Source organism: Leptopilina heterotoma, unplaced genomic scaffold (assembly GCF_015476425.1).
Source record: "Leptopilina heterotoma isolate Lh14 unplaced genomic scaffold, ASM1547642v1 Lhet_645, whole genome shotgun sequence".
Classification (NCBI taxonomy): domain Eukaryota; kingdom Metazoa; phylum Arthropoda; class Insecta; order Hymenoptera; family Figitidae; genus Leptopilina; species Leptopilina heterotoma.
Genome location: NW_025111151.1, coordinates 14,197 through 40,815, shown reverse-complemented (window position 1 = coordinate 40,815; position 26,619 = coordinate 14,197). Strand labels below are relative to the sequence as shown.

Below are 26,619 nucleotides of genomic sequence, written 5' to 3'. Positions count from 1 at the left end.
CGCAAATGTCAATCAACCAGCAAATCAATCAAAGATTAATGTTAGCGTAGAACCTCTCTATAAATCAAAACTACTTCCAACAACAGACCTTTACACTGCCAGTGCCAAATTTAATTAACATTAAATCAATAATGAATCAATAATGAATCAACAATGAATCAATAATGAATCAATAATGAATCAACAATGAATCAATAATGAATCAATAATGAATCAACAATGAATCAATAATGAATCAACAATGAATCAATAATGAATCAATAATGAATCAATAATGAATCAAATCAGTTGGCACTGGCATTGTGAAGGTCTGTTGTTGGAAGTAATTTTGATTTATAAAGAGATTCTACGCTAACATTAATCTTTGATTGCTTTGCTGGCTGATTGGCATTTGCGTTAAGTTACTAGGGGCGATTTGCACATTTAAATTAATATAAGTTTTAATCATATGTTATTATGTATATATGGAAGGATTTTTTAAATAAAAACACATGGAAATTGTATATATAATTGCATTATTTATTAACAAACCTTTTATTTTTTTTTACAATCATATTTTACAAAATCATTCGTCGATTTTAGGGATCGCATAATGTCCCCACGGTAGAGTGTCAGTACTCCCCGGTAACAAATATCGTTTGTCGTCTTGCGGACTTAAGGCTACTTTTATCTGTTTTACAGTTTCGACATTGTGTAACCGCGATCTAATGTTATATTGCGTTCGAGTTTGAATGTCAAAATCTCTCAGACATTTTACATAATCATCAAAGTGAATACTCTTTTTAACAACGCCGGATTTAATGCCTTTAGCTTTTTTAATAAAATCTTGACCTTCAACTCGTACGCTGTACATCTTACTCCGCAAGCCAACAAATTCGGTAACGATCTTGCCGTTACATTCGTCTTTCATTAGACCGAGAATCTTTTTATTGGCTTGCGGAATGCCGTACACGTTGTTTGCGGGATAGTCTGACGTATCGAACTTTTGGATGTCATTTTTCATATCATTGTAGACATCTTTACATTTAATTTCATAGATTAGACTGTCTGTATCGGTATACATCAGTTTACAATTGTCCCCGTATTTTTTTAACATATACCCGTAGTGAAAATCGTAGACTAGCGTTTTGGAAACATCGAGCACACTTAACCCCACATAGATTGGTTTGTTGAGTAGTACCTCGGTTTTACGCAGTTCAATGGCAACCAGATTTTCGTCGAATATTGCTCGACTATGGAAATTGGGGCGAGAAATAAGGGCTTCAGCTCTATAGCGGCCAAACCATTGGGTGACAAGCTTAATGTCGACATGTTTACGGACATTTTCCATTGTTTTGCCGTACACAGCGTTGTTCATGAGCTTGAACAAATTTTTCTCGAACTCATTTTTGGCATTGGTTCGCATCATTGTATTATAGTCTATGTATGGTTTAAGCCATGTTGATTGCTTAAACAGTAAGACTCGATGAATTTTAACAAGCTTAATGCCGTTGGCGACAACTTGTTTTAAAGTGCGGTAGTGGATCACATATTTTTCTTTGGGTAGGAGAGTTGTTAATAATTTCTCCTGTTTCGAGAGGGGGGGTTTTGCATTTTCTGCACAAAATGGCATGTCTTTGTGAGTATCGTGGAGATTTTCAGGATACTCCAAATCAACTTCGAGTATGTATCCAACAGGTGAATCGTCGGATACATTAAAATTGAAAGAGTTGTCGACATTTTCAACCCATTTGAAGCAGCCATAAGGGAGCGCTTGAGCCATTGCCCAGCCATATAAGACGGGTTCCACGTCAAGTGACCCAGGTCAAAAATTTACATGGAATATTTGAAAAATTTGTAGTTTCTGTAAAACAAAACGAAAATACGTTTTCTATTTTGGGTTTTGCTGCTGTTTTTCAACACTTTCTAATAGTGTGAACAAATGTAGAGAAAAAAAATTGTTTGACCTTGAAAAATTAAATTAAAAAATAAAATTTCATTTTTTTATCAAATGGGCAGTTTTTATTTTTTTAAAAAAAATTTTATCATAAAGGTGAGGTTTTTTCCTAAAAAAATGTATAGGTCAAAACGTGGGACAAGAACTTTTAACTGGTCAAATTAAGCATTTACTTCTGCCGTGCACCGTCCCACAGTGGAATTTTTTTTACAATTTACTATTAAAAAATGTCTATAGCTTACAATTTTTAACCGATTTGAGTGTTCTTTGTCTTAAGTTAAAGGGGAATAAATTCTTAAGACATCCTTCGAGGCCGATTTTGGAGATTATAATTATTTATAATTTTTTTTAAATCAAAGTTAACAAATTAATACACTTTTTCAAAAAAGGAGGTTTATTTTCTTATTCCGTTGATGCACATGATCTAAATAAATTTAAATTCATCGAATATGACCACAAGATAATTAATAAAGCAAAAAATAATCTATTTCAATTGTTATAAACAATATATAGCCCAACAACGAGCAGGGGCGGTGGATTGCAGAAGTAAATGTTTATTTTGACCAGTTAAAAGTTCTTGTCCCACGTTTTGACCTATACATTTTTTTTAGGAAAAAACCTCACCTTTATGATAAAAATTTTTTTTTAAAAATAAAAACTGTCCATTTGATGAAAAAATGAAATTTTATTTTTTAATTTAATTTTTCAAGGTCAAACATTTTTTTTCTCTACATTTGTTTACACCATTAGAAAGTGTTGAAAAACAGCAGCAAAACCCAAAATAGAAAACGTATTTTCGTTTTGTTTTAAAGAAACTACAAATTTTTCAAATATTCCATGTTAGACCAAAAATTTAAACTTTGACCCCCTCCAGTTTTTATATTTGTTTAAATAAATTAATAATATTTGGTATTTTTAATTGTATCTAATAGGACTACTGTTTCTGCAAAATTTTTACCTGATCCCAAATATTTAAAATTTTGACCTGGGTCACTTAACGTGGAACCCGTCATAAATTGTTGGCGTCAAAGTACATGATGTAGCTTGTATCTTTGCTATCATCGAAATTTTCCATATATCTATTATTCGCTATAGTATATCGGTTGCAGCATTGACTTATGCCACCTCTAATACCAGACTCAACAAACATAATCATATCGATATCGGTTATTAGTTGCAATCCTATGCTCGTGTACTTGAGCATAGCATCCCAAGTTAAACCGGGGGTCGTATAATAGTGAGCAGGATCTAACCCGTACGCTTTATCACATTCTTTTCGAAAATTTTCAAAGACATCCGCAAGTAACAATACATCTGTTTTCATGTATAAATGTACATAGTCGTAGAGATTCTGACAGTCAAACTCGGTCCATACATTCTGCGCATGCGCATACTCATCATCAGAAATACCAGCGTCATACAGAGTACTATAAAATTTCTCAATCGGGGGCAATTCTGTCTCATCTAACTTACTTTTCGAGTCAAAGTACTCATAGGGGAATACACCCTTGCGCGTCAATAATTTAATTTTATCCGGATCTGTCACCGTACTGGCAAAAACGGAGTTGACGATTTTGTACTCGTCTAGGTACGATGCGAGTTTCTCTAGGGATGCTGCCATGAATCGCAATGAGTCAATGAATCGAAATTTGACCTCACTCCCCTTGATATGTTTAGTAAAAGAGATATACTTCTCTTTGTTAATGGGGAGGAGGTCAATTTTCCCTTCAAAGCTCGTAGAAATCGCGTGTATTATAAAATGGGCGTCATAGCCACTTAGGTTGTGAAATACTACGGGGATCGTTTGACAATCTTGATAGTTTAGATTGCACGATTCATGGGCAGCACCCCTTTATTTGCCAGTAAGGTGACAGTGATCACGGACTTTCTTTTCGCTTGCCGGTATTTTCTCATTACAAATGTGACATATTGTCGCTCGCTTGAAGTCACTGATTTCTTGAGGAGTTAAGGCATTCATTGGTATCGGATTTTTAAATACATTATCAATTTTTTCAGATAATTGCCTTAATTCCTCAGTAAACCATTTGGCAGGGTCGGATTCATTTTTCGGACATGGTACATATTTACATAATGATTCATCGTAGCTGCATTTTATGTAATAGCCGATGCTTAACAATTTGTGGCGCTGGAATACTTCGGTTTTACTTAAATTGTCTACATCTTCATTGGCGGGAAGAAGTAGACTTTCGCAGTCGGCGTAAATTACATACGGTACCTTCTCTTTATTCTTATAATTTTTAAATGTGATCAGACTATCTTTCGGTTTCGGTAATTTAATTTTACACTCATTCACTTTTTTACAATTCTCAATGTGTACATTCAGTTTTTCTAACGAATTGAAATAGTGTAGGCAACGGTCGCAAATATGTTTTTTACCTTTATAATTTGACAATTGTTTATACAGAAGCGCAGATAAACTTTTTATCCATACATAATGGAAGTTCATAAAACCATCATCGTCATGCAATACATTATTGTCAACACTTTCATCCGCATACATGTCAGCAACATACAAGAGATTTACATGCTTATCTCTTTTTTCCGCAGTGAGATGGAGAGGATGTGTTGAGAAGTCCCCATAGTATTTTGATAAACCATAGACATTAATTGAAATATCATTTAATTTTTCAAATTTCGAGATGTTTTTAAGCGTCACTGGAAATTCAATTCCGTCAAAGTTCAATTCATTTTTAAATTCTTTATAACTGGTAACGCGCTCAGGATGTGATACATTTGAATGTAAAGCAGAAAGTATGGCCCATTTAAAGCACTCTTTATCTGCATTTTCAACATTAATACATGCATGCTTGTTTTTAATTTGTGGAGGTAAACTAATGTAAGAGCTCGCACGCATCGGATTATACTTATTTACATTGATTTCAAGCTTTATAATTGACTGTAGATTCCAATTTGAACCTTTGGCGTAAAACTCTTCAACACTATGTAGAATCGGCTGTTTAATGTACTGCTCGAACCAATCATCTAAAAGGGTCGTAGGGAAGATGTTGTTGGCCTTGGTTCCAAAAGGAATCGGCTTTACAACTTCTTCGTCATTCTCCACCCTCTTGAAGTTTGCGATGAGTACGCCGTACACGACGATGGGTCCATTCTTATTTAAAGCACCTCTAATATGGTCTTGAAACAGTGTGGACCCATCGTCTAAAAACGCGCTTATATCAATGTGTACAAGATTTAGAATCACATTAGTGTACAGTCTACACGCAAACGCACTCTCACATTCTTCCCAGCGCACACGTTTATTTATATCTGGATCACCGATTCCAGCGCCATCTACAATATGGGACTCAAATAATGCGCGAAGTCTAATGATGGATTGTAGAATGCTCACACATCTTTTCTTTTGATGTGTAAAGTACATCGACTTGAGAATGCTCGATAACAAGTTTTCATGTTGTGAGCATTCTACAACCCATCGTTCGATAAAAGAGCGTCTCTCATTTACGTTACTTAAATAAGGTATCAACTCAAGGGCTTCTTTAATGAGAGTGACAGTGATGTCACTCTCGTCGAGAATAGTACCGTAATTCGGATACTTACGTGGTGGTCCATCGGTGGTCGTCGCCTTCCGCTTCATCTCTGCACCTGAAATTACACTTACAAACTAACAAAAAAGAATAAAGAACACACTTACAAGCTAACAAAAGAACACACTTACAAACTAAAAAAAGAACACACTTACAAACTAACAAAAGAATGAACTTACAAACTAAAATACTTATACTAAACAAAACGAACTTACAAACTAAAGAACTTAACCTACAAACCAATACAAAGTAAATGCAATAAACACAGTAAATGTAACAAAAAAGACAGTAAATATAACAAAAAAGACAGTAAATATAACAAAAAAGACAATTAGTAATGGCAAGGGGAATCTGCTGATGCTGCTGCTGCTGTTGGAACCGCTGAATCTGTGAACAGAACAGCTACTGACTAAACTCGCCAAAATCCCTGAATATATACCCCGAAATCCCCACTCCTACCTTTCACGCATGCGCACTAGACCATTTACCCTCACTCCAACCTATCACGCATCCCTACTCTTAAATTTTCCCCCACCTATTCACGCATGCGCAACACTCTTACTCTAACGCAGTCGTAACAATTTCTATACAGGATACGCAAAATAAATATACTAATTTACAAAAAAATAAAAAATTTATTGATTATTAAAAATAAAATTCAGAGTTAAATTTAAAGTTACGCGCCGCCGTCGATGGCAGCGACGCCGACCGTGAGCGGGCGGTGGCTGCGCCTCTGGTGGAGGTCCCGCCGGCTCTCTCTCCTCTACCCTGGGCTCGGGAGACTGCGCCCTGGGTATCGGTGACCTACACCGTGGTGGACTTCCGGGCGGGGTTGTAGGCAGCCATTCCACCGGTGTAGGCGACCTGGGTGGAGTCCCCAACTGAATGAAGGGTGGGGGAGACTCCGGTTCCATCCTGGGTTGAGGTGGTGTCGGCGGTCGTTCCACCAACGCCCAGGGTAGTGAATATGGCCGCCACATAGGGTACATGGCGTGCAGCGGTGACAGCTCTGGCGACGGAGGTGGCGTCCCCAGTTCCACATAGGATGGCTCCCTTGGTGGAGATCCTGGTGGTGTTGTCGGGAATGGCACCTCATTCCGTTCATTCTGTAACTGAAAAACATATTATATTATATTATATTATATTATATTATATTATATTATATTATAGTATACTCACGTTGTACTCGGACACCATCCTCACGAGGCAGTGGTAGCACCGGCAGCTCTCCATCGTCGACCGCTCTATGCCTCTCCGCGATCTGGAATGAGCTCTCTACTGCGTGCTAGTCACCCTCGTAGGTCTCTCTCCCCGCCAAGCGGTTCCCCCACTACGCGCGCTCACCACTCTGCTGCGTGTGGCGGTTGACTTGAACTACTGTGAGCTCACCGCCGGCAACGAGCTCACCGCTGATATCAAGCTCACCGCCGGTAACGCGCGAAATTCAATTTGAATTCAAATCGCTTATTGTAGTTTTAAGTAATAATTTCACTTACCTTAATTATACATTGTTTATAATTAATAAAATAATTATAATAGTAATAATTAATAAACAAAAAAATTAACTACACTTACCTTAATTAAATAAATAGTTTTTAAATAAATATTAATAATAAACAATTTATAATTAATCAAATATTGTTAATAATATTAATAAACATGAAAGTTAATTTATTTACAGTAAATTAATATAATAAATAAATAAATAAATAAATTAACTAAACTTACCTTAATTAAATAAATAGTTTTTAAATAAATATTAATAATAAACAATTTATAATTAATATTTTTTAAGCAATAATTTTTTATATAATAAATAAATATTTACAATTAATATTTTTTCTATATAATAAACAAATATTTACAATTGAAATTTTTTAAACAAACAGAAATGTATTAATCATTAATTAAAATTTAGTGGCGCCATCTATCGGCGGCAGCCGGAACTAAAAAAATCGGTCGGTAAAACAGAGAACCCCTTCTAAGCCACTTGAAAGTTTGAAATTAAATTTTTAAATTTCCCGCCAAGGGGTTTGGAATTTGCAAGTGGCGCCATCTAGCGGTGGCAGCCGGAACTAACTCGGTCAGTAAGGTAGAGCGCACCCTACCAACCACTGATAATGTAGGAATCTGCATTACCGACCGAGGGTACTTAGCCGAGATCAGAACCTGGAGCAGTACCCCTATAGCTATACTACTAATATAAAACACAATTGCTCAAAGGCTCAAAGCTCTTATTGTGAAGGCCAAAATAAACACAAACTGTGACAATTTTTTGCGAGGAACGGCTGTGACTTAGCGATGCATTATTTTTCTAAGCAAAGATACATTCTTGAACTTTTAAAACATATATTTCATTTCCAAAAAAATGCAAAATGGCGGCCAATATGGCGCATATAAAAAATGTTTTTTTAAATAGGGAAAACGGTGGTCATTCTACAGTGCGCAATTTTTAGTCTAAAACAAAAACTAAAAATTTCTTATAAAGATGACATCCTAAAGAATAGGTCATACCTATAAAATAGTTAAAAAGTTAACAAAATGGCGGACACATTTTTTAAAAAACTGCGTTTTTGCATTATTTTTCCATATTTGACCTCTTGCAAAAATCTCTATTGTTAACAATTTTATCATATTATAGGTATAACCCTAGAAGAATTTAGTTACCTTTAATTAGCTGCAAACCCGAAGTTGATTGATTAAATAGTTTAGACGCTACGATGCCCACCAGTTTGAAAAATCTTGTTTCGAGAAAAACGCGTCTAAAGTTTGAGAAACATTTTTGTGCAATAATTGTATTCTTTGCAATTATTTGATCAATATGTGTATATGATAAATATCTATAGGTAATTAGGGTCGCTCTTTATGATTCTGACTGACATTTGTTACTCAGTGCCCAGGACGCCGGTGAGTTCAAGACTCCATAAAAACAATTAAAAAAATAAACTTAATAATATAGAAAAAATTATTTCTTTTTTTTGTAGGAAGCCTGTAGCATGATTACGCTGTTGAATCTCGACGAAATGTTTTTGGCCGACGATGACAACGAAGTCAATAAATACTTAATTGAAATTTGAAATCTACCCTGCCTCTTTGACGATTTTCAAAACAATTTAAGCGATCAATCAATTGAAGCAACTCTCTTGCTGGACATCATCTTCGAACGAGAGTGGATCGAATGAGTATCTCCGAAAAGGTTTTCCGTCCATAAATGCTTATCACGAATATTTAAAATCTTTGAACAATGTGCCTCTCGATTGATGGTCCTGATGAGGTCACACCCTACTGTTTGGCAATATGTCAGTAAATAAATAACAAAAATTACTCTAATGATAAAAATAATAGCAATAAAATATTTATTTTTAAAAAATGTTAGCTTGCACATTATTGAACAGGTTGCTCCAGGTCAAGAAAAATAGAATTGGTCAGGGAAAAGTCGAGGATTTTTTTAAAGTACTGAAAAATATTAAATGTTTAAAATTTATAAGAAAATTCTGAATTTTTGTGTCTTTTTGTTTGCCTTGTAGAAATTACCACTGAATCGAAAAACACGACCATTTCAATTGCTTTTATAAATAGCAGAATTCTTTTTCAAAATTCAATTATATTCAATAAATCTAAAAACATATTGTTAACACTTCAATTATATTTATAAAGATCATTGACAATTTACTACTTATTTATAAACGAATAGAAAAATTCTTTGACAAAATTTAATTATTTCCAAGAATTTTAATACCATTAATTGCAAAATTTAATAATTTTTATAAATAATAGTATTCAGCACAAACATTCAATTATTTTCAAAAGTAATAAAAGTAAATTTTCCTTTAATTTTAATAAAATGCAAGGCACTTTTCTTCACATTTTGATTGAATGTTTCTTCGAGTGTGCTTTAAATGTGGTAAGAATTTCAAAAACTTTTGCGATGATAAATTTTTAGATATTCAAGTTTAAACATAAACTTCTACATGGGTCAGAATTCGTGAAATTTTCACAGAAAATAAAAAGTATTTTTTTTAAATCGAAATGTTGAAAAAACATTTCAATTTGGCCTTAAGAATGTGTCCACCAAAAAACAGAAAATAAAATTATTTTTTATAAAAGTTATTGCAAAATTAATTTTTTTGCAACTTTTTAAGCAAAATTTGATTTCTCCTAAATGAATGAACCGATTTAAATGAACCAAGCGAGAATATAAAGGGGATAAAATATACTTTCGTTCAGAATTAAAAAAATTTTAAAAATTTATTTTTTAATAATTATTTAATAAATTTTTTATAAACAATTAATTTTTTTTAATGTTCTACGCCTTTTCAAAATTTGAAAAAAATATTAACATACACTTCAAAATATAAGAAATTAAAATCCGTTGACAAAATTTTGGAGCGACAATTATTTTAAAAGTTATAATGAAAATTATATTGAACGGAGATGCGATTTTGATGATTTTCAGAATAAAAACATTATTTTTAACTACGAAATAAACAAAACACTGTCAAATTAACATTTTTATTCAATTATATAACCATAAAAATTAATAAAAATGATCAAAAAATAATTTCAGCTTTGTTGCTCTACACAGCTCCAATATAATTTCCATTATAACTTTTAAAATAATTGTCGCTCCAAAATTTTCTCAACGGATTTTGATTTCTTACATAGTTTTAAGCGTATGTTAATATTTTTTCAAATTTTTAAAAGGCGTAGAACATTAAAGAAATTAATTGTTTATAAAAAATTTATTAAATAATTATTTAAAAAAAGTTTTTAAAATTTTTCTAATTCTGGACGAAAGTATATTTTATCCTCTTTATATTCCCGCTTGGTTCATTTTAGTCGGTTCATTCGTTTAGGAGAAATCAAATTTTGCTTAAAAAGTTGCAAAAAATTTAATTTTGCAATAACTTTTATAAAAACAGTCTTAAGGCTAAATAGAAATGTTTTTTCAACATTTCGATTTAAAAAAAATACTTTTTATTTTCTGTGAAAATTTCACGAATTCTAACCCACATACTATTTCTATTAAAAGAAAATATATAGAAAATCGTTTTAATATTTTAAAAATTGAGAAATAAAATTTGAATAAAAATATTAATTTTCTGTATAAATATATAATTTGAGAAAACACCAAAATATTAAAAATGAATTTCTTTATTTTATAATAATTTTAGAAAAACTGGTCTCCTTGCAAACTTAATCATATGTAAACTATGTGAAAATTCAGAGTAACGTTACTCAAGACAGCAAATCTCGAAAAATCTAAAATAGAGTGACCGACACTGTTCGAAAAAGAGCATGGGCCAATTTAGTGGATGATAACATTCCACAAAATGAGTACTTAGATATTTGCAGAAATCGTTTTACGGAATCCACACGTGAATTTTTAGCAGCCTTCATGAACTATACTAGCCGCACAAACGGAGGCTGCATGCAACTGATAAACGCTGATAATTTTTCGTAATTTAATTAACCTCTTGACTTTGGATGACGTGTCACCGTACCCTGGAACCAATCTCAATCCTCAACATTCTCCCTTCCAAAGATTCCTGTTGCAACTTGTTAGGGGTACCTCACTGAATATTTTCTGACAAGAAAAATAAAAATCCGTCAGGCGCTTTTTTTTAATTTCAATTTTTGTGTTTTTAGCGCCAAATTTAAAAACACTGGTTTTTATGATCATTTCAAAAAAAATTCAACTTCAACTGGTCAAATTTTGTTCAAGAAATTATACAAAACGATAATACTGGTAGAAATTTTTCCGTAGAATCGGAATCTGACGTTGGCTTTCGAAATTAAAGCAGCGGAATCCCAGACAATCCGAAAAACTGTAAATATTCTAAAAAAATCTCACTGACTTTTTTTTAAATTGTCTGTCAAATTTTATAGAAATAAGGGCAATTTCAAAATTTATCAAATTTTCCCAATAAGTAACAGTTACGTTTTCAAATTTGAAAAACAAAATATTATAAAATGAATATCTTTTTTCAGTAATTAAAATTTTGAATTTAAAAGTTAAGAAAATCTAGGGTCTGTTTACAACGTTTCTACTGATTTTAAATTTTCTGATTTAAATTTTCTTTCAGTTATTAAATGAGAGAAAAGAAAACTATGCAGAGAAACTCCTAAGATCTGTGTGTGACTACAACAGTAATCACATTTAATCGTTTAATCTTGATATTTTTAAATGATGTTATTATTAAAACTATAATTTAAATACTAATTTCGGAAAGTGTGAAACTGTTTATTATTAAAAGTTGTAATAAAAATCAAATAACAGAATTTTCACTATTTATATATTTAATAACTGAAAAAAAATTTAAATCAGAAAATTTAAAATCAGTAGGAACGTTGCAAACAGACCCTAGATTTTCTTAACTTTTAAATTCAAAATTTTAATTACTGACAAAAAGATGTTCATTTTATAATATTTTGTTTTGCAAATTTGAAAACGTAACTGTTTCTTATTGGGAAATTTTGATAAATTTTGAAATTGCCCTTATTTTTATAAAATTTACCAGACAATTTGAAAAAAACGCAGTCGCGTAGGAACGAATTATATTCCGGGGGGGTCAAACTATATGTATATAGATATATTTAACAATGTAATATGTATATAACTGGGGGACAAGTGCCCCCTTGCCCCCCGGTTCCTACGCCACTGAAAAAACGATGGTAATATTTTTTTAGAATATTTATAGTTTTCCGGATTTTCTGGGATTCCGCTGCTTTAATTTCGAAAGCCGACGTCAGATTCCGATTCTACGGAAAATTTTCTACCAGAATTATGGTTTTGTATAATTTCTTGAACAAAATTTGACCAGTTGAGGTTGAATTTTTCTTTAAATGATCATAAAAACCAGTTTTTTTAAATTTGGAGCTAAAAACACAAAAATTGAAATTTAAAAAAAGCGCCTGACGGATTTTTATTTTTGTCAGAAAATATTGAGGTACCCCGAACAAGTTGCAACAGGAATCTTTGAAAGGGAGAATGTTAAGGGTTGAGATTGGTTCCAGGGTGCCGTGGTGTACACACATCATGAAAAAACTGCCCCAAACTGTGGATGACGTGTATACACGTCATGCCCCAAACAAGAAAACATGTTAACGTACATTCGTAAAAATTCTTACTCAGGGGTTTTTTGGGTCGCTGATCACGATTCTGAACTGAGATTTTCAAAATAATTAATTTCTGATCCTACAGGGCCGCCAAAAATTTTGAAAAATTTTAAAATTCTATAAATCATTATATTAAAATAATAATTATTATTTTACTATCGATAGTTAATTATTTTACAATTATAATTCAATAAATAAATTTAATAATATAATAATAATAGTATATTTAATTAATTGGGTATCAATTGTAAAATAAAATTTTTTTATTGCATATATATATATGGGTCATTCCAGGCCAAATCGGAAAGTATTTTGCTTTTGCATCTCAAATTTTTTTTAAACATTTTTTTTCTTTTAGTACTTTTTGAAATGAACTACCTTGATTTATTTTCAAATTTTTTCATAAAGCGGTTCATGAGATACAGATTTTTGAAAAATGACGTTTTTACGTCAATTTTTTTTAAATGCCTATAACTCGGTCAAAAATTGATCAAATTGGACGTTTTTATAATGAAAAGTTTTGTTTTCATGCGTAGTTTTTAATAAAAAAATTTAAAATTTTTTTTTTAATAATTTACGATGAGATTTTAGAATTTTTTAAATAAAATTTCATTTTTAACAATGTATGTATTTATTGACCAATTTTTTCAAAATTTGTTGTAAGAAACTAGCACTAAATTAAGAATTTTTAAGCCTTGTCCGATCGTGGGCAAACGATGGGATCTATTTATTTAAAATTATTAATTTTTATGTACACAGTAAAAACGGTAGGCCTAACTTGTCATTTGACCAAATCACAATTTTACACGGGCTTAAAAATTCTTAATTTAGTGCTAGTTTCTTACAACAAATTTTGAAAAAAATTGATCGATACATACATTGTTAAAAATGAAATTTTATTTAAAAAATTTTAATATCTCATCGTAAATTATTTAAAAAAATTTTTTAAATATTTTTATTAAAAACTACGTATGAAAAAAAAAATTTTCATTATGAAAACGTCCAATTTGATCAATTTTTGACCGAGTTATAAGCATTTTAAAAAAATTTACTTAAAAAACGTCATTTTTCAAAAATCTGTATCTCCTGAACAGCTTTCTGAAAAAATTTGAAAAAAATAAGGTAGCTCATTTCAAAGAGTACAAAAAGAAAAAAATGTTTAAAACAAATTTGAGATGCAAAAGCAAAATAATTTCCGATTTGGCCTGGAATGCCCCATATATATAAAATTAAAACAAATATAATTTTCAAATTTTAAATTAAAAATTGAAAATACACTACGGTCCGTGATTATCAGGACGCCCCTTTTTCATGAGTGGAAAAATGCTTAAAACGTAGAAAATAAGAATGACAAAAAATTTTCGTATTTTTTTCCTGAAAACTAATGAAATTATGAAAAGACTGACACCTGATCGAAGAATTTTCGTTGACTATTCTGTCAGATACAGAAAAATACTGGATTTTGCATGCTTTTTGTAATTTTTTAATTTCTCGAAAACTATAATTAACTTTTATTAGCGCTCTTGGTCTTGTTTTAATCTCTATTTAACGTAGAATCTAAATTATTAACTGGTATTGTGAAATAAATTTTTTAAAAAAAATTTGAAACCGAAAAAGTAGGATTAAAAAAATTCAAAAAATTATCGTGAATATTTAAGTGTCAAAAAGGTCAATGTAAAATATGTTCATTTAATAGATATACTAAAATTTAAAAAAGCTTTTTAATTACTTAATTATTTAATTTAAAAAAAAATTTTTTGTATTAAAGTGTCAATCTTTTTTTCAAAATTTTTTTATCCGACTTTCACACTTTCAAATTTTTTTGGAAAAATTTATATCACAATACCATTAATTAATTTAGATTCTACATTGAATAGAGATTGAAACAAGATCAAGAAAGCTTAAAAAAAGTTAATTAGTTTTCGAGAAATTAAAAAATTACGAAAAGCATGCAAAATCCAGTATTTTTTCTGTTTCTGACAGAATTGTCAACGAAAATTCTTCGATCAGGTGTCAGTCTTTTCATAATTTCATTAGCTTTCAGGGAAAAAATACGAAAAATTTTTGTCATTCTTATTTTCCACGTTTTAAGCATTTTTCCACTCATGAAAAAAGGGGCGTCCTGATACTCACGGACGGTAGTGTAAATTTAAAAAAAAATTATCTGCAATTGTTAAACATTTCTTAGAAGGATCCATTCAAGTATTACGTAGTATTAAGAATGAATAGTTACAGTTTTCATTTTTTAGTAATAATAATGATAATAATAATTATCTCCGCCGCTGGTTGTCCACTGCCGAATATCATTGATGTCTTTGATGTGCTGGGAGAAGCGGGTCCACTGCCAAACATCATTGATTTCTTTTGATGTGCTGGGAGAAGTGGTCCCGCTGCCAGTCACGACTGGCATCATGGATATGTTCGGTAGACCTTCCCGTGGCTGTGAATGGGAGAGAAAATAGGGACGGATTTATGCTGGGGAATAATAAATAATGATGTTTCACGAGTAATATAAGGAAACTCAAAAGTTCATCATTCCCCCGCATGAATTCGTCCCTGCTTTCTCTCTCATTCGCAACCTCGCGAAGCCAGAATCGAGTTGTTAGAGTTGAATTTCAATGTATCTATCGGTCGAAACACGGCTTCACATTTTTAATGATATATCGAAGACGAATTAATCTTTTTTAATTTTCGAAGGCTTATTTTAAAGCTGAAATTCTAACGAAGATTTCTGTGTTTTTAAAAAACTTTTACCTAAACTTTTTTTAGATTTTTGACATCATATTCGTAATGAGCTACCCCGAAAACCCTTAAGTAACAAATTCTAAGCGAATCCAATAATTTTTTAAAAGACTTGAATCTACGGACACTGAGTCAATTTGTATGCATATGACAACTGATAAAAATATCAATTTTGACAGCGAAAGTAGAGGGTAGACTATTACAATAAATTCCACTTTTATCTGCGTTAAACACGCAACTTAAATTGTAATTTTCCTCGGAAACTAAATTTTGAAATAAAAAGCAAAACTCTATTCCATCCACTTCATTTGCAGACAATTTTTCTCCTTGCATATGTAATTGTCGAATGCCATGTCGATTTTTAAAAGCTCATTACTAACTTTATTTGTTAACTATTATTATTAATTTTTGTGTATTTGGTAGCATTTGGTAAAGTTATAGTTAGAAGAAATACATGTTAGAAAATATAGTAATTATAAAGAAGAATGATTAGAAGTAAAGAAAATTATAAGTAATGTTAATTCGAAAAAGTGAAAATTATTTTGAAAAACATTTATAAGAAAAAAGCTTTATAACAAATGATATTTCGATAAAATAAAATTTAGAGACTTTAGAATTTAGAACATTTACATATTATAAAAAAATATTATTAGGAACAATAAATTTTTTAAGAATTGGTAATTCGGTAATATTTGAATTATATTGACATTTCGAAAATAAAAATATTAGTGTAAATAAGCAATATAAAAAATAATAATTTTTATAAAATAATAATTCAGTTATTTGAAGATTAAAAAAAATTTTCTTTCGCAGTATTAAACATTCTGTTAATTAGTCATTCAAAAAAATAATGTTTTTGACAATTATTCTTTCGATTAAAAGAAATTATAATTAATTCTTATTAGATAAAAAGAATTTCGATAAAATAAAGATTCGGAAAATAAAAATTGGAGACTTTTCATGCGTCTCGTCGATGTCCCATCACTATATCCAATTTTTTTTTAAATGTACGCCATACTAAATCCGCCATTTTGAATTTTTAAAAACTGATATCGGATTCATCATCAGCGACCCCGAAAACCCCCGAGTGATAATTCTCAAGCAATTCCAATTTTTTTTTAAAAATGTCTGCCATATTGGATCCGCCATTTTGAATTTTTAAAAACTGACATCGGATTCGTCTTTAGCGACCCCGAAAACCCCCGAGTAACAAACGTCAGGTAATTTGAATCATTTTTAAAGAACCGTCTGCCATACTGGATCCGCCATTTTGAATTTTAAAAGACTATAATCATATTCGTAATCAGCGACCCCGACAACCCCCGAGTAACAAATTTCAGGTAAATTGGATCAATTTTTAAAAAAGTTATCCGCCATATTGGATCTGCCATTTTGAGTTTTGAAAAACCGACATCATATTCGTAATCAGCGACCCCGAAAACCCCCGAGTAATAGATTTCAGACGATTTTAGACATTTTTAAAATAAAAATACACTTAAGGACAATAAACTGAAAGAAATCAAATTCTCAATTAGACATTAATTATTATTAAATCATTCAGTTTTATGAAGATTATATTTACGTTAAAATTTTAAAATTATCAATTCCAAATTAAAAATTAAATAAAACACCTTAGACTTGGGCTATTAGGAACACTGTGGCTATTAGGAACAATACTCTGTTTTCGGGTGAAGTTGATGCTATCGGCGCTGTTTATGGATAAATTGTGTTACTTGATTTTGAAAAATTGTTGCTGAGGTAACTGGTAATACTATTCAATGCAATAATTCTGACTATTAAAAACGGTCTTGTCTGGCCGTTTTGTCAGACCAAGTCGTTTATGGTTTCTAGCTGTGAAAACAACCATTAAATGAAAACTGACAAGATATCATTTAAAAAATATTAATTTCTCGTAAAGCTTTGTATGTAGGGGTTTTTGAGATCGTTGACTACGAATCAGAAGTCAGACTCAAAAAATTTTATAAATTCAAGATAGGGCATCCAATATGGCAGATCGAATATGTCGGACAGCTTTTTCAAAAATTTCCTTTTCTCTTTTAGTAGACCATCCCTATGCACAGAGAACGCAGCTCACCCAAAAACTTTTTCGTGTGATTTTTAAGTTTCGGAGTTTATCTTTTTTATCAACATCTTATAACCTTTGTCATTAGCTAGTATATTTACAAATTTAGCATCCCACTTTTGTCTTTCTTGTATTTTTTTCTAGTTTACACTACCGTCGGAAATTGTGCGAACGCTACATTGTTACTTTTACAGACTATTCCTTGTAACCTAAGCTTTAAATAGAGACCAAGAACAGCAAAAAATATTAACGGGTTCCCGAGATATTACAACAAGTTGTTCATTTCATGACCATTTAGCTTCCTCAATGTATAAAAATTGCGGTTTTGCAAACTTTTGAAAAACTATGTACATAAGGTAAACGTCCCTATTATGGAACACTTCAAAATTTTGTTCCTATTATGGAACAGTATTACAAAAATTAAAATAAATGCAATTAAAAGTGGTGATAAGAAATTTCTACTTATTTCAGAAAATTGTATACGTTATAAGAATGATTATTTCTGTATAGTATTTAGTTTAATAAGAAATGTTTAATTGCATTTTAACTTTCAATTTAAGGTAAGCCAGAATTTTCGTCAGACGACTGTTCCATATTAGGCACACTTGTTATTTACATGTCCCTATTTATGGAACACACAAGAAATATACAGCAAACATAACCTTAAATCTTTTCAGTATTTTCGCGTTAATTTTTTACCTGAAGAATTGGTTTTATAATTATCTATTAAATTAGAATTTGTTAATTGTATTTTATTCTGTATAATTAATATTCAAATTATTGAGATAAGTCAATAGAATTCTAAATACTTATTAAATTAAATAAGTGTTCCATAAATAGGGGCATTCAATATGGAACACCCGTACATACAGGGAATCATCGTTCCATAATGGGTGCAGTGTAGAGTTTCAAAATTTAATTAATATTATTTTTATTTCATGGAAAATAACCATTTTAGGGAATAAATATTGTTTATAAAATATCAATCTTTCAATCTATACCCTAATTCATCAAATTAACAATCCTGATTTCAGTAATTTTATCATAGAAGTTTAGTTAGCTGAAAAAGTGTTCCATAATAGAGACGTTTACCTTAAGGGTTCGTCCAGAAGATTTGTTAAAAATAAAATTATATAAATCATTTATAATTTATAAGTTGTTATATAAATATTTGGTGAAATTTACACTTTCATTTGCCAATTGCTTTTTTTATGATAGAATAATCATTTCAAAATATTAATATTAAATAAATTATGAAAAAAATTCGAAATTTGAATTTTTTTTTAAAAAGAAAAATATTTATTAATTTGATAAATTTTGATAAAATATATACTTTGTATACATCAATCGATTCGTTTTCTTGTCAGGAATGTAATTTTGAGAAAAATTAATGAAAATATTAACAAATAAAACGAGTTGTACTCGCACTGCAATGGCGGGTTCCGCACACAAATATTAAAACAATACTTGCAACATTGATCGGTAATTGGTAGAATTAAAATAAACACCCAGGTGGAAAAATTCGCGTGAGTTTCTCACGTGAGACTCGCGTGAGTATCTCACGTGAGATTCGCGTGAGATTCGCGTGAGTATCACAAAAAATTTGCTTGAGTATCACATGAGTATCTCACCCTACAGACTTACGCGAATTTGTGCCGATATTGCATAGCAATATTGCAAAAATTTCCGAACAATGTACACACAACATTGACTCAACATTAATTATGTCTGCTCTGCCCGAGATTAATTATGTCAACATTGTCAGGTTATATTTAAGCATAATTAAGACAACATTGTATGGAAATGTTATAATATATAAAAATATAATAATACTAGGGGGCTCCGCCCCCTGCTATTCTTTTTATTTATTTCAATTTTTATAAATTTCAAATCAGGTTAATGAGGAATTTATTAGGCCATGGGGCCTACTTTTGACCGGGGGGTCGATTTTGTAACTTTCCCACTCCCACTTCCATCCTCTTACTTTCCACTCTCACTTATATTTCCCACTTTTAGTCCCACACCCACTTCCCAACTTCCACTTATCACTCTTATTTCCCACATCCACTTTCCACTCTCACTACCCATTCTCACTTTTTACTTCCCACTCTCACTTCCCACTCTCACTTCTAGTTCCCACTTTTACTTCACACCTTCTACTTTTCACACACACTTTCTACTCATACCTTCTACTTCCTACTCCTACTTCCTACATTATGTATTTTTGCACTTCCCACTCTCACTTATTATCTTCCACTTTGACTTCCTAACTTCTAGTTTTTATATCTTCTTTTCACTTTTACGCCTTGTTGACACTCACACTTTCAACCTTACACTCATAATCGTTAATCAGGTATTTTCATTTAAAAGTAAGAGTGGTGTGTGAGAGTGGAAGTGGGACGTGAAAGTGTGAAATTGGAGTGAAAAGTGAGAGTAGAGTGTGAATGTTAAAAGTAGAAAGTAAAAGTGGAATATGGAAAGTCAAAGTCGGAATAGAAAGTGGAATAATATAAGTGGAAGGTGAGAGTGGAATGTGGGAAGTGGGTGTGGGTAGTGAGAGTGGAAAGTGGAAGGTGGGAAGTGAGAGTGGGAAGTGGGAGTAGGCAGTGAGAGTGGGAAGCGGAATGTGGGAAGAGAGAGTGGGAGTGGGATAGTTACAGAATCGACCCCCTGTATGTAAAAATTGTCCAAAATTGGTATAAATAAACACTTATCGTAACGGTTCTTTATGGTGCCCTTATAGGTCCTTCTTTTACCTGGTAGGTAAAAAAGTAGGTTACATTTTCCCTAATGCGGATTTGTAGGAATGATTTACAAAATCTGTAAAATAAAATATACCATCCTAAAAATAAAATTTAATATAGCTTTTTTAAACCCCTTCCTTAGGGATCAATAAGTCATTAAAGAATAGTCATCAACTTGTTTGGGAAAGATTACAACAAAACGGGGTTTCTCTGGTTGGCTTCTTCGGAAAAGTGATGTTCAGATAATTTTATTTTATCGATTTTTGTGAAGTTAACCTAAAAATGGTCAAAAAGAAAGTTTTCACACAGATGTTCTTGTCATTTCCGGTCAATTTTTTGAGAAAAGTTAACCTCATAATACAAAAATCAACAAAAACAAAATCGCGCAAGTTTGGTCCTTGCTAAAACCCAGTTTTAAACGGTGCAAAGTAGGGAAATTTCTCCATGGGAACACCCAGTTTTCTAATTGATGTTCAGGTCGTTGCAGGATGCCTTCTTTGAGATAATATTATTCGTCTAATGTTGAGATACTTTCTGGTTGACTTATTTATAAAGAAGTTGAACTCAAAATGTAAAATATTTTAACAACAAAGTACCAATGTAATCTTCTATGTAGAAATTTATTCCTGCCAATTCTTAAGGGATTTGACTTCAAACTATGAAAATCATTAACAAAAAATTAGCTATAATCTATTGCCAAATTTTGCCGGTCTTGTCTTTTTAACAGTTCAATTTTCTACATCCCTCTGTATGGAATGCGCAAGAATTTTTAACCATGTCTACTGATTCTATGTAAATATGTGAATGTAATATATATGAAAACGTGAGTCGTAGGTACTCTAAATGCAATAAATCAAAGACAGTTTTATAAATGCGTAATTTTGTGTTTTAAGAAATAAATCACATAATTTTTATTAAGGAACAATTGAAAGGAAAAGTGATTCATATTTTTTAATGCATATCTTGCAGAATAGAGAATAAAAATAGCAAAAATATCACTAAAATCAACATGTCAAAAAACTATTTTAATTTGAAAATCCAAACATTTTGAACACAATTTTTAGAGTAAAACACAAACATTTTCAATTCATTTTGTTTCTCATCTCGCGAATTTTACTGCGAATGCTTGATTTAATAATCTGGTCATCTACGGGTTTCCAGTTCACTCTTTTGGCAAACGAGCGAGAGTATTCTGTAAAAAATTGGTTTAATTTATGAAATTATATTAAATGAAAGTGAAAAGTATTATGCGAAATGTAAAAAGTGGAAGGTGATAAGTGTAATGCGGAAAGTGAAAGTAGAATGCGAAATGTAAAAAGAGCAATGCAGAATGAGAAATGTAGGAAGCGGAATAAGGAAAGTGGAATGTGGAATCTGAAAAAAATGGAATGGAAAATGTGTAAAGTAAATTGCGGAAAGTAAAAAGTAAAATGCGTAATAGTTTTGTGATTGTCACACTTGCTGGAAAATTTACTAGAAGAGGGACATTTCGATAAGTTGAGGAAATTTACTAAAAACTTCCGGAAATCCTGGTAGTAACTGACATAATAGTGGAAAATAGAATATTTATTTGTAAAAGGAGAAAAGTATAATATTTTATGTGCTTTTGATACTATAGCGAAAAAATAATAAGGGGAAATAAATAAATAAATAAATAAAAAATAAATAATAATAAATAAATTATTATTATAATAATAAGGGGGGATAAAGGAAAAGAAGGTGAATTAGATCTAAAAAGGGATCCCTAGATCACATAAGAAACTTACTTAAAATTTTATTAACTGCATCTTGTTTCTGGTCCTTTTCTTCTTTTGACAAACTTTTAGATAATAGAACCTCTTCTTTAATTGTAGAAATTAAAAGAAATCTACATAATATTGCTTGGGAAGTTGATTTTTTCTTTGCATCATTGAAAGCAGTTTTGTCTATGTAAAGGTCACTCTCTGGATATAATTCGACAGCCTAAAATTTGATTTTAATTAATTATGGAACTATTACACTTAAAAAATTTATGGCATAATGGTTTAATAAGAGAGTTCAGTTTTTGTAGTGAATTTTTTATAAATGAATTACAGTACTAGTCTAATTGCGAATTTTAAGAAATTTAAGGTTTTTTAAAGACATTATTTCTTATGTTTTTGAATTTAGAGAGACAAAAAGAGATAGGTATAAAAAACGAGAAGTATGAATAGAGAACAGAGAAGGTTTAACAGAGAATAGCAGAAGGGAAGAAAAAAGTAGAACATTGAAGAGACATAAAAGGAGAGAAAAGAGCGATAGAAGAGAAACAAGAGAAAATTGAAGTTGACAGTGCGAAGGAAGAAAATGCAAGATAGGAGAGAAAAAATGGAATAAAGACCCGTGTAGAAATTAAAAATAGGCTTTAATAAGGCCCTGAATAGATGCCCTTTCGAAAGTGAGACGCAAACTAGGAAAATTCGTCAGGACATGTCTAATTTCGTCACGCTTGGATTATCAGGTGATGATGTGGAAAAATAGACAGGTTCTAACTAGATCGCCTTGTCAGTGCCTGAGTAGAATATCAGAATGTGTGAATTCAACTAGAGGCATTCTAGCCAGGGCCTGATTGAAATATTTAAAAGGGACATAAATAGATCCAGTTAGATTTCCCTATCTGAAAAAGAGGGCATTCTAGTCAGTGCCCGATTATCACCTATCTAGAAATTTCTAGTGTGGTTGACTTTACTAATTCCTCATCAGCGCCCCTTTTCAAGTAAGGCGAAGTAGGGAAATTTCTACACGGGGAATAGTGGAGGAAAGAAAATTAAAAAAATGGTGGAAAAAATAAAGAGGACAAAGATAAAAGAGGATAAAGGATAGGAATTGATAAGACTGAAGAAAAAAAATTAAGGTGGAAGGAAATGAACCAAGCAAAAGAAGAAAACAAGCAAATAAAGAAGGTAGAAGAAAAATAAACGAAAAGAAAAAACGAAAAGAGAAATGAAAATATCTATACGCAAGACTTCTTGCTAAATCTATTATGCACTATATTACCTGATCATTTGCAGTCTGCTTTGTAAATAAAAAAATATTTAAGTCTGTGTTATTAACTGCGTTCGGGTCAATATCATCTTCCGTTTCTAAAATGTTATCTTCAGAATGGTTGTCCAAAGTCGGTCTTAAAGAATTAGAAGGTGGTTCTTCAATCGTAGAATGATATTCAGTCAAAGAAGAAAGTTGACCCTCAATAAAAGGACGAAGCTGATTTTCAGTCGTAGGATCATCTTGTTTTTGATTCGAAGAAGATGACTGCCCTTCATTGACAGGTCGTGGCATTTTTTCAGTCGAAGGATCATCTTGTTTTCGATTCGAAGAAGATGTCTGCCCTTCAAAGACAGGTCGTGGCAGATTTTCAGTCGAAGGATCATACTGTATTTGATTCGAAGAAGAAGGTTGTCCATGAATGACGAAAGTCGACGTTTCACCGGTATCAAGATGAATTAGCTCCGAACTTTGATCTGACAGGAAATCTTCTAATGACTGAAACAATTTTTATATTTTAATATTATAACAAAATTAAAATTGTACGTATTATTAATAACTTCAATCTAATAAATTTATAAAAAATTATTGAAAAATTCGTTACAAATTTTGTCAATATTCAAAAATTAAGCAAATGTTGAAAGTTAATTTTAGGTTAGGTACATTTTTATTTCTCGTTAAAAATTTTTTATAATTCTACTTTTGAAGTATACTTATATAAAATGTATAACAATGATATAGTTTATTTATAATTTTAATGTATACTCAAAAACATAAATATAGAATTATCTTGCTATTTAAATTAGTTTTTTTAAATAGCTTCTATATTCCCAGGTAAAAATAATTCTTACGAAATTCGTACGATTTTTTTTACAAATTTTGTTCAGAAATCCGGCCAGATTCGTACAGAATTCCTATCAAATTCGTATGGAATTCCGCACGAAATGAAAGCTAAAAAGTTCCTCAAAAGTTTTCGGCTGAAATTCGAGCGAATTACGAACGGATTTATTTTGGAAAATTTTTTATAAAATTCTGCTCGGAAATTCGTACGGAAATTCCGCCGAAAATTTTTGAAGGAATTTTTAGTTGCCATTTCATGCGGAATTTCATACGAATTTCTAAGCAGAAATTTTATAAAAATTTTCCAAAAGAAATCGATTCGTAATTCGTTCGAATATCATGCGAATTTCGTATGGGAATTTCGCCGAAAATTTTTGAACAAATTTTTGGCTTCCATTTCGTGCGGAATTCCATACGAATTTCCCAGCAGAATTTTATAAAAAATTTCCAAAATAAATCCGTTCGTAATTCGCTCAAATTTCACACGAATTTCGTATGGAAATTTCGCTAAAAACTTTTGAGGAAATTTTTAGCTGATATTACGTGCGGAATTCTATACGAATTTCCGAGCAGAATTAAAAAAAAATTTTCAAAATAAATTCGTTCGTAATTTGATTGAATTTCCCACGCAGTTCGTAAGGAAATTCGGCCGAAAATTTTTAAGAAATTGTCAATAGAATTTCCGTGTCAATTTCCATACAAAAAAATTTCACATATCCATTAAAATTAACGATAATGTAGAAAAATTGTAATAAATTATTCATTTTTAAATATTTTTTCTATTTAAAACGCTCTGTTTGTAATTAAAGTCTATTTCAATAAGGAAATTCAAACGTTTTGGTAATTTTTTCAAATAAAAAAATTTAAATTAAATATCATCAAGGTTAGGCCAAAATATTTTTTAAATTGTAAATTCTTTGGTAATAAATTTCACTTCCTTAAATTGGACAGTGATAAACTTATTTCTAAGGACTTTAATATTTGGAATATGTGTTTATGTCAATTTTTTTGAAAAATAGATTTATCAACTTTTAAAAATTGCTTAAAATAAAATATAAATAATAAATAAAGTGCTAAATCATTTAGTAAATTATTGAACCATGTAAAAAATTGATCGAACTTGTACTATTTCAGATTTGTAGAGTAGTAAAAATTAATACTTATTACCTTTTTAGCTTTTTCCAAGGTAGGTGTTATATCTTTTGCTAAACGTAAAGCAATATTAATATTGTTTAGTGCATAAGATAATGTAGAGCATTCCAAAGTATCCATATCCAAAGTTTTCAATATCTCCTTTGCACTAGAAATGTTTGCTTCTTTGCGCAGAAGTTTCTGATTTATTTTCTGAAAATCATATTTAATAATTACTTAGAATTTCTTTTATAATCTTATAAAATTCAGTAAAATAAAATTTTTTTATCACCTTTCTTATTAGAAATAATGAACTTATGATGAGTATCAACAAAATTTAAAACAATTTTTAATAATAGAAAAGAATCGTTGAAATAATAAAATGGAGATTTGTTTAATTGCAATATCAAAACTAGTAATAATCATAATATTAATAAAAATACCTTCTGAGGATTGTCATCTGACAGTGCTTGATTTTTTTTACAGCTTGTTGTGGATTTTTCGTTTCTTTTTCTTTTTAAACTTCTTGTTGCTTCTTGTAATTTTTGAGTTTTTAATTTTAGCAAATCTGCTTCATTAGCTGAAATAAACAATGAAAACATTTCTTAACTACAAATTTCATGAGTGAACGATTGTGACTTTAACCTTAAAAATTATAGTATATAATTTCAGGGAATTAAATTGAAGTTTGATTTTTAACAGATAAATAATACTTACTTGAGATTCCAACTATTTTCCCAGAATACTTTTTTTTGTGTCGTGCACGCTCTGGCCACAAATAATTGATAGTTGATCCAACCTTTAACTCCACTATTTCATTCTCATCAACAGCAATTGAACTTTTTTCAATTATGGTAAAATAACCATCGCCTTCCAATAAATATTGTTCCATTTTTACCAAGTAATAAAAGACCGAAAAAAGAAATTGGAAAATGTCAACTTTATCTTTGACAACATACAACAAAACACTTGGTTACCTTGGTTTCCTTGGTTACCAATTAAACGTTATGTTAACAACGTTCAAGTGATTACGGATTTTAATTTGAATCTTCTTCAAAGTAAAATTTATTCTCTTTGTTATAAATCAGTGGAAAACTTTTAGACCAACGTGTAAATAATTTATATTGTAAGTATAAGCAACAAATTTATAATTATTAGTTTTTATAAATTTAAATAGTTACATTATTTGAGAATAAAATTTTTGATCATTCTTGTCATAGAGGCCAAATATCATACTACTATTAATTATTATTTTTGATATTATTATTATTATTATTATTTATATTATTATTATTATTATTATTATTATTATTATTATTATTATTATTATTATTATTATTATTATTATTATTATTATTATTAAAAGGAACGAACAAATTTTTTGATTAAAATAAAAGTAAATAAATTAATTAAATTTTAATAAATTTCTTTTTATGGTTATTATTCCTAAATGGA

At 30.5% G+C, this 26,619-nt stretch overlaps 2 protein-coding genes across 2 annotated transcripts; both read right to left on the bottom strand.

The window, feature by feature from the left end:
* Positions 1 to 5,400: 5,400 nt before the first annotated feature.
* On the bottom strand, positions 5,401 to 6,817 carry LOC122509932 (leucine-rich repeat extensin-like protein 3). Its single transcript, XM_043624263.1, has 2 exons — positions 6,682 to 6,817; positions 5,401 to 6,614 (listed from the first exon to the last, which is right to left on the bottom strand). Exons 1-2 carry the CDS (start codon positions 6,733 to 6,735, stop codon positions 6,138 to 6,140), a joined length of 531 nt encoding a protein of 176 aa, XP_043480198.1. The 5' UTR covers positions 6,736 to 6,817; the 3' UTR covers positions 5,401 to 6,137.
* Positions 6,818 to 21,272: 14,455 nt separating this feature from the next.
* LOC122509929 lies at positions 21,273 to 26,291 on the bottom strand. Its single transcript, XM_043624259.1, has 6 exons — positions 25,882 to 26,291; positions 25,608 to 25,744; positions 25,201 to 25,377; positions 23,206 to 23,691; positions 21,957 to 22,152; positions 21,273 to 21,382 (listed from the first exon to the last, which is right to left on the bottom strand). Exons 1-6 carry the CDS (start codon positions 26,054 to 26,056, stop codon positions 21,273 to 21,275), a joined length of 1,281 nt encoding a protein of 426 aa, XP_043480194.1. The 5' UTR covers positions 26,057 to 26,291.
* Between the last annotated feature and the right edge of the window lie 328 nt (positions 26,292 to 26,619).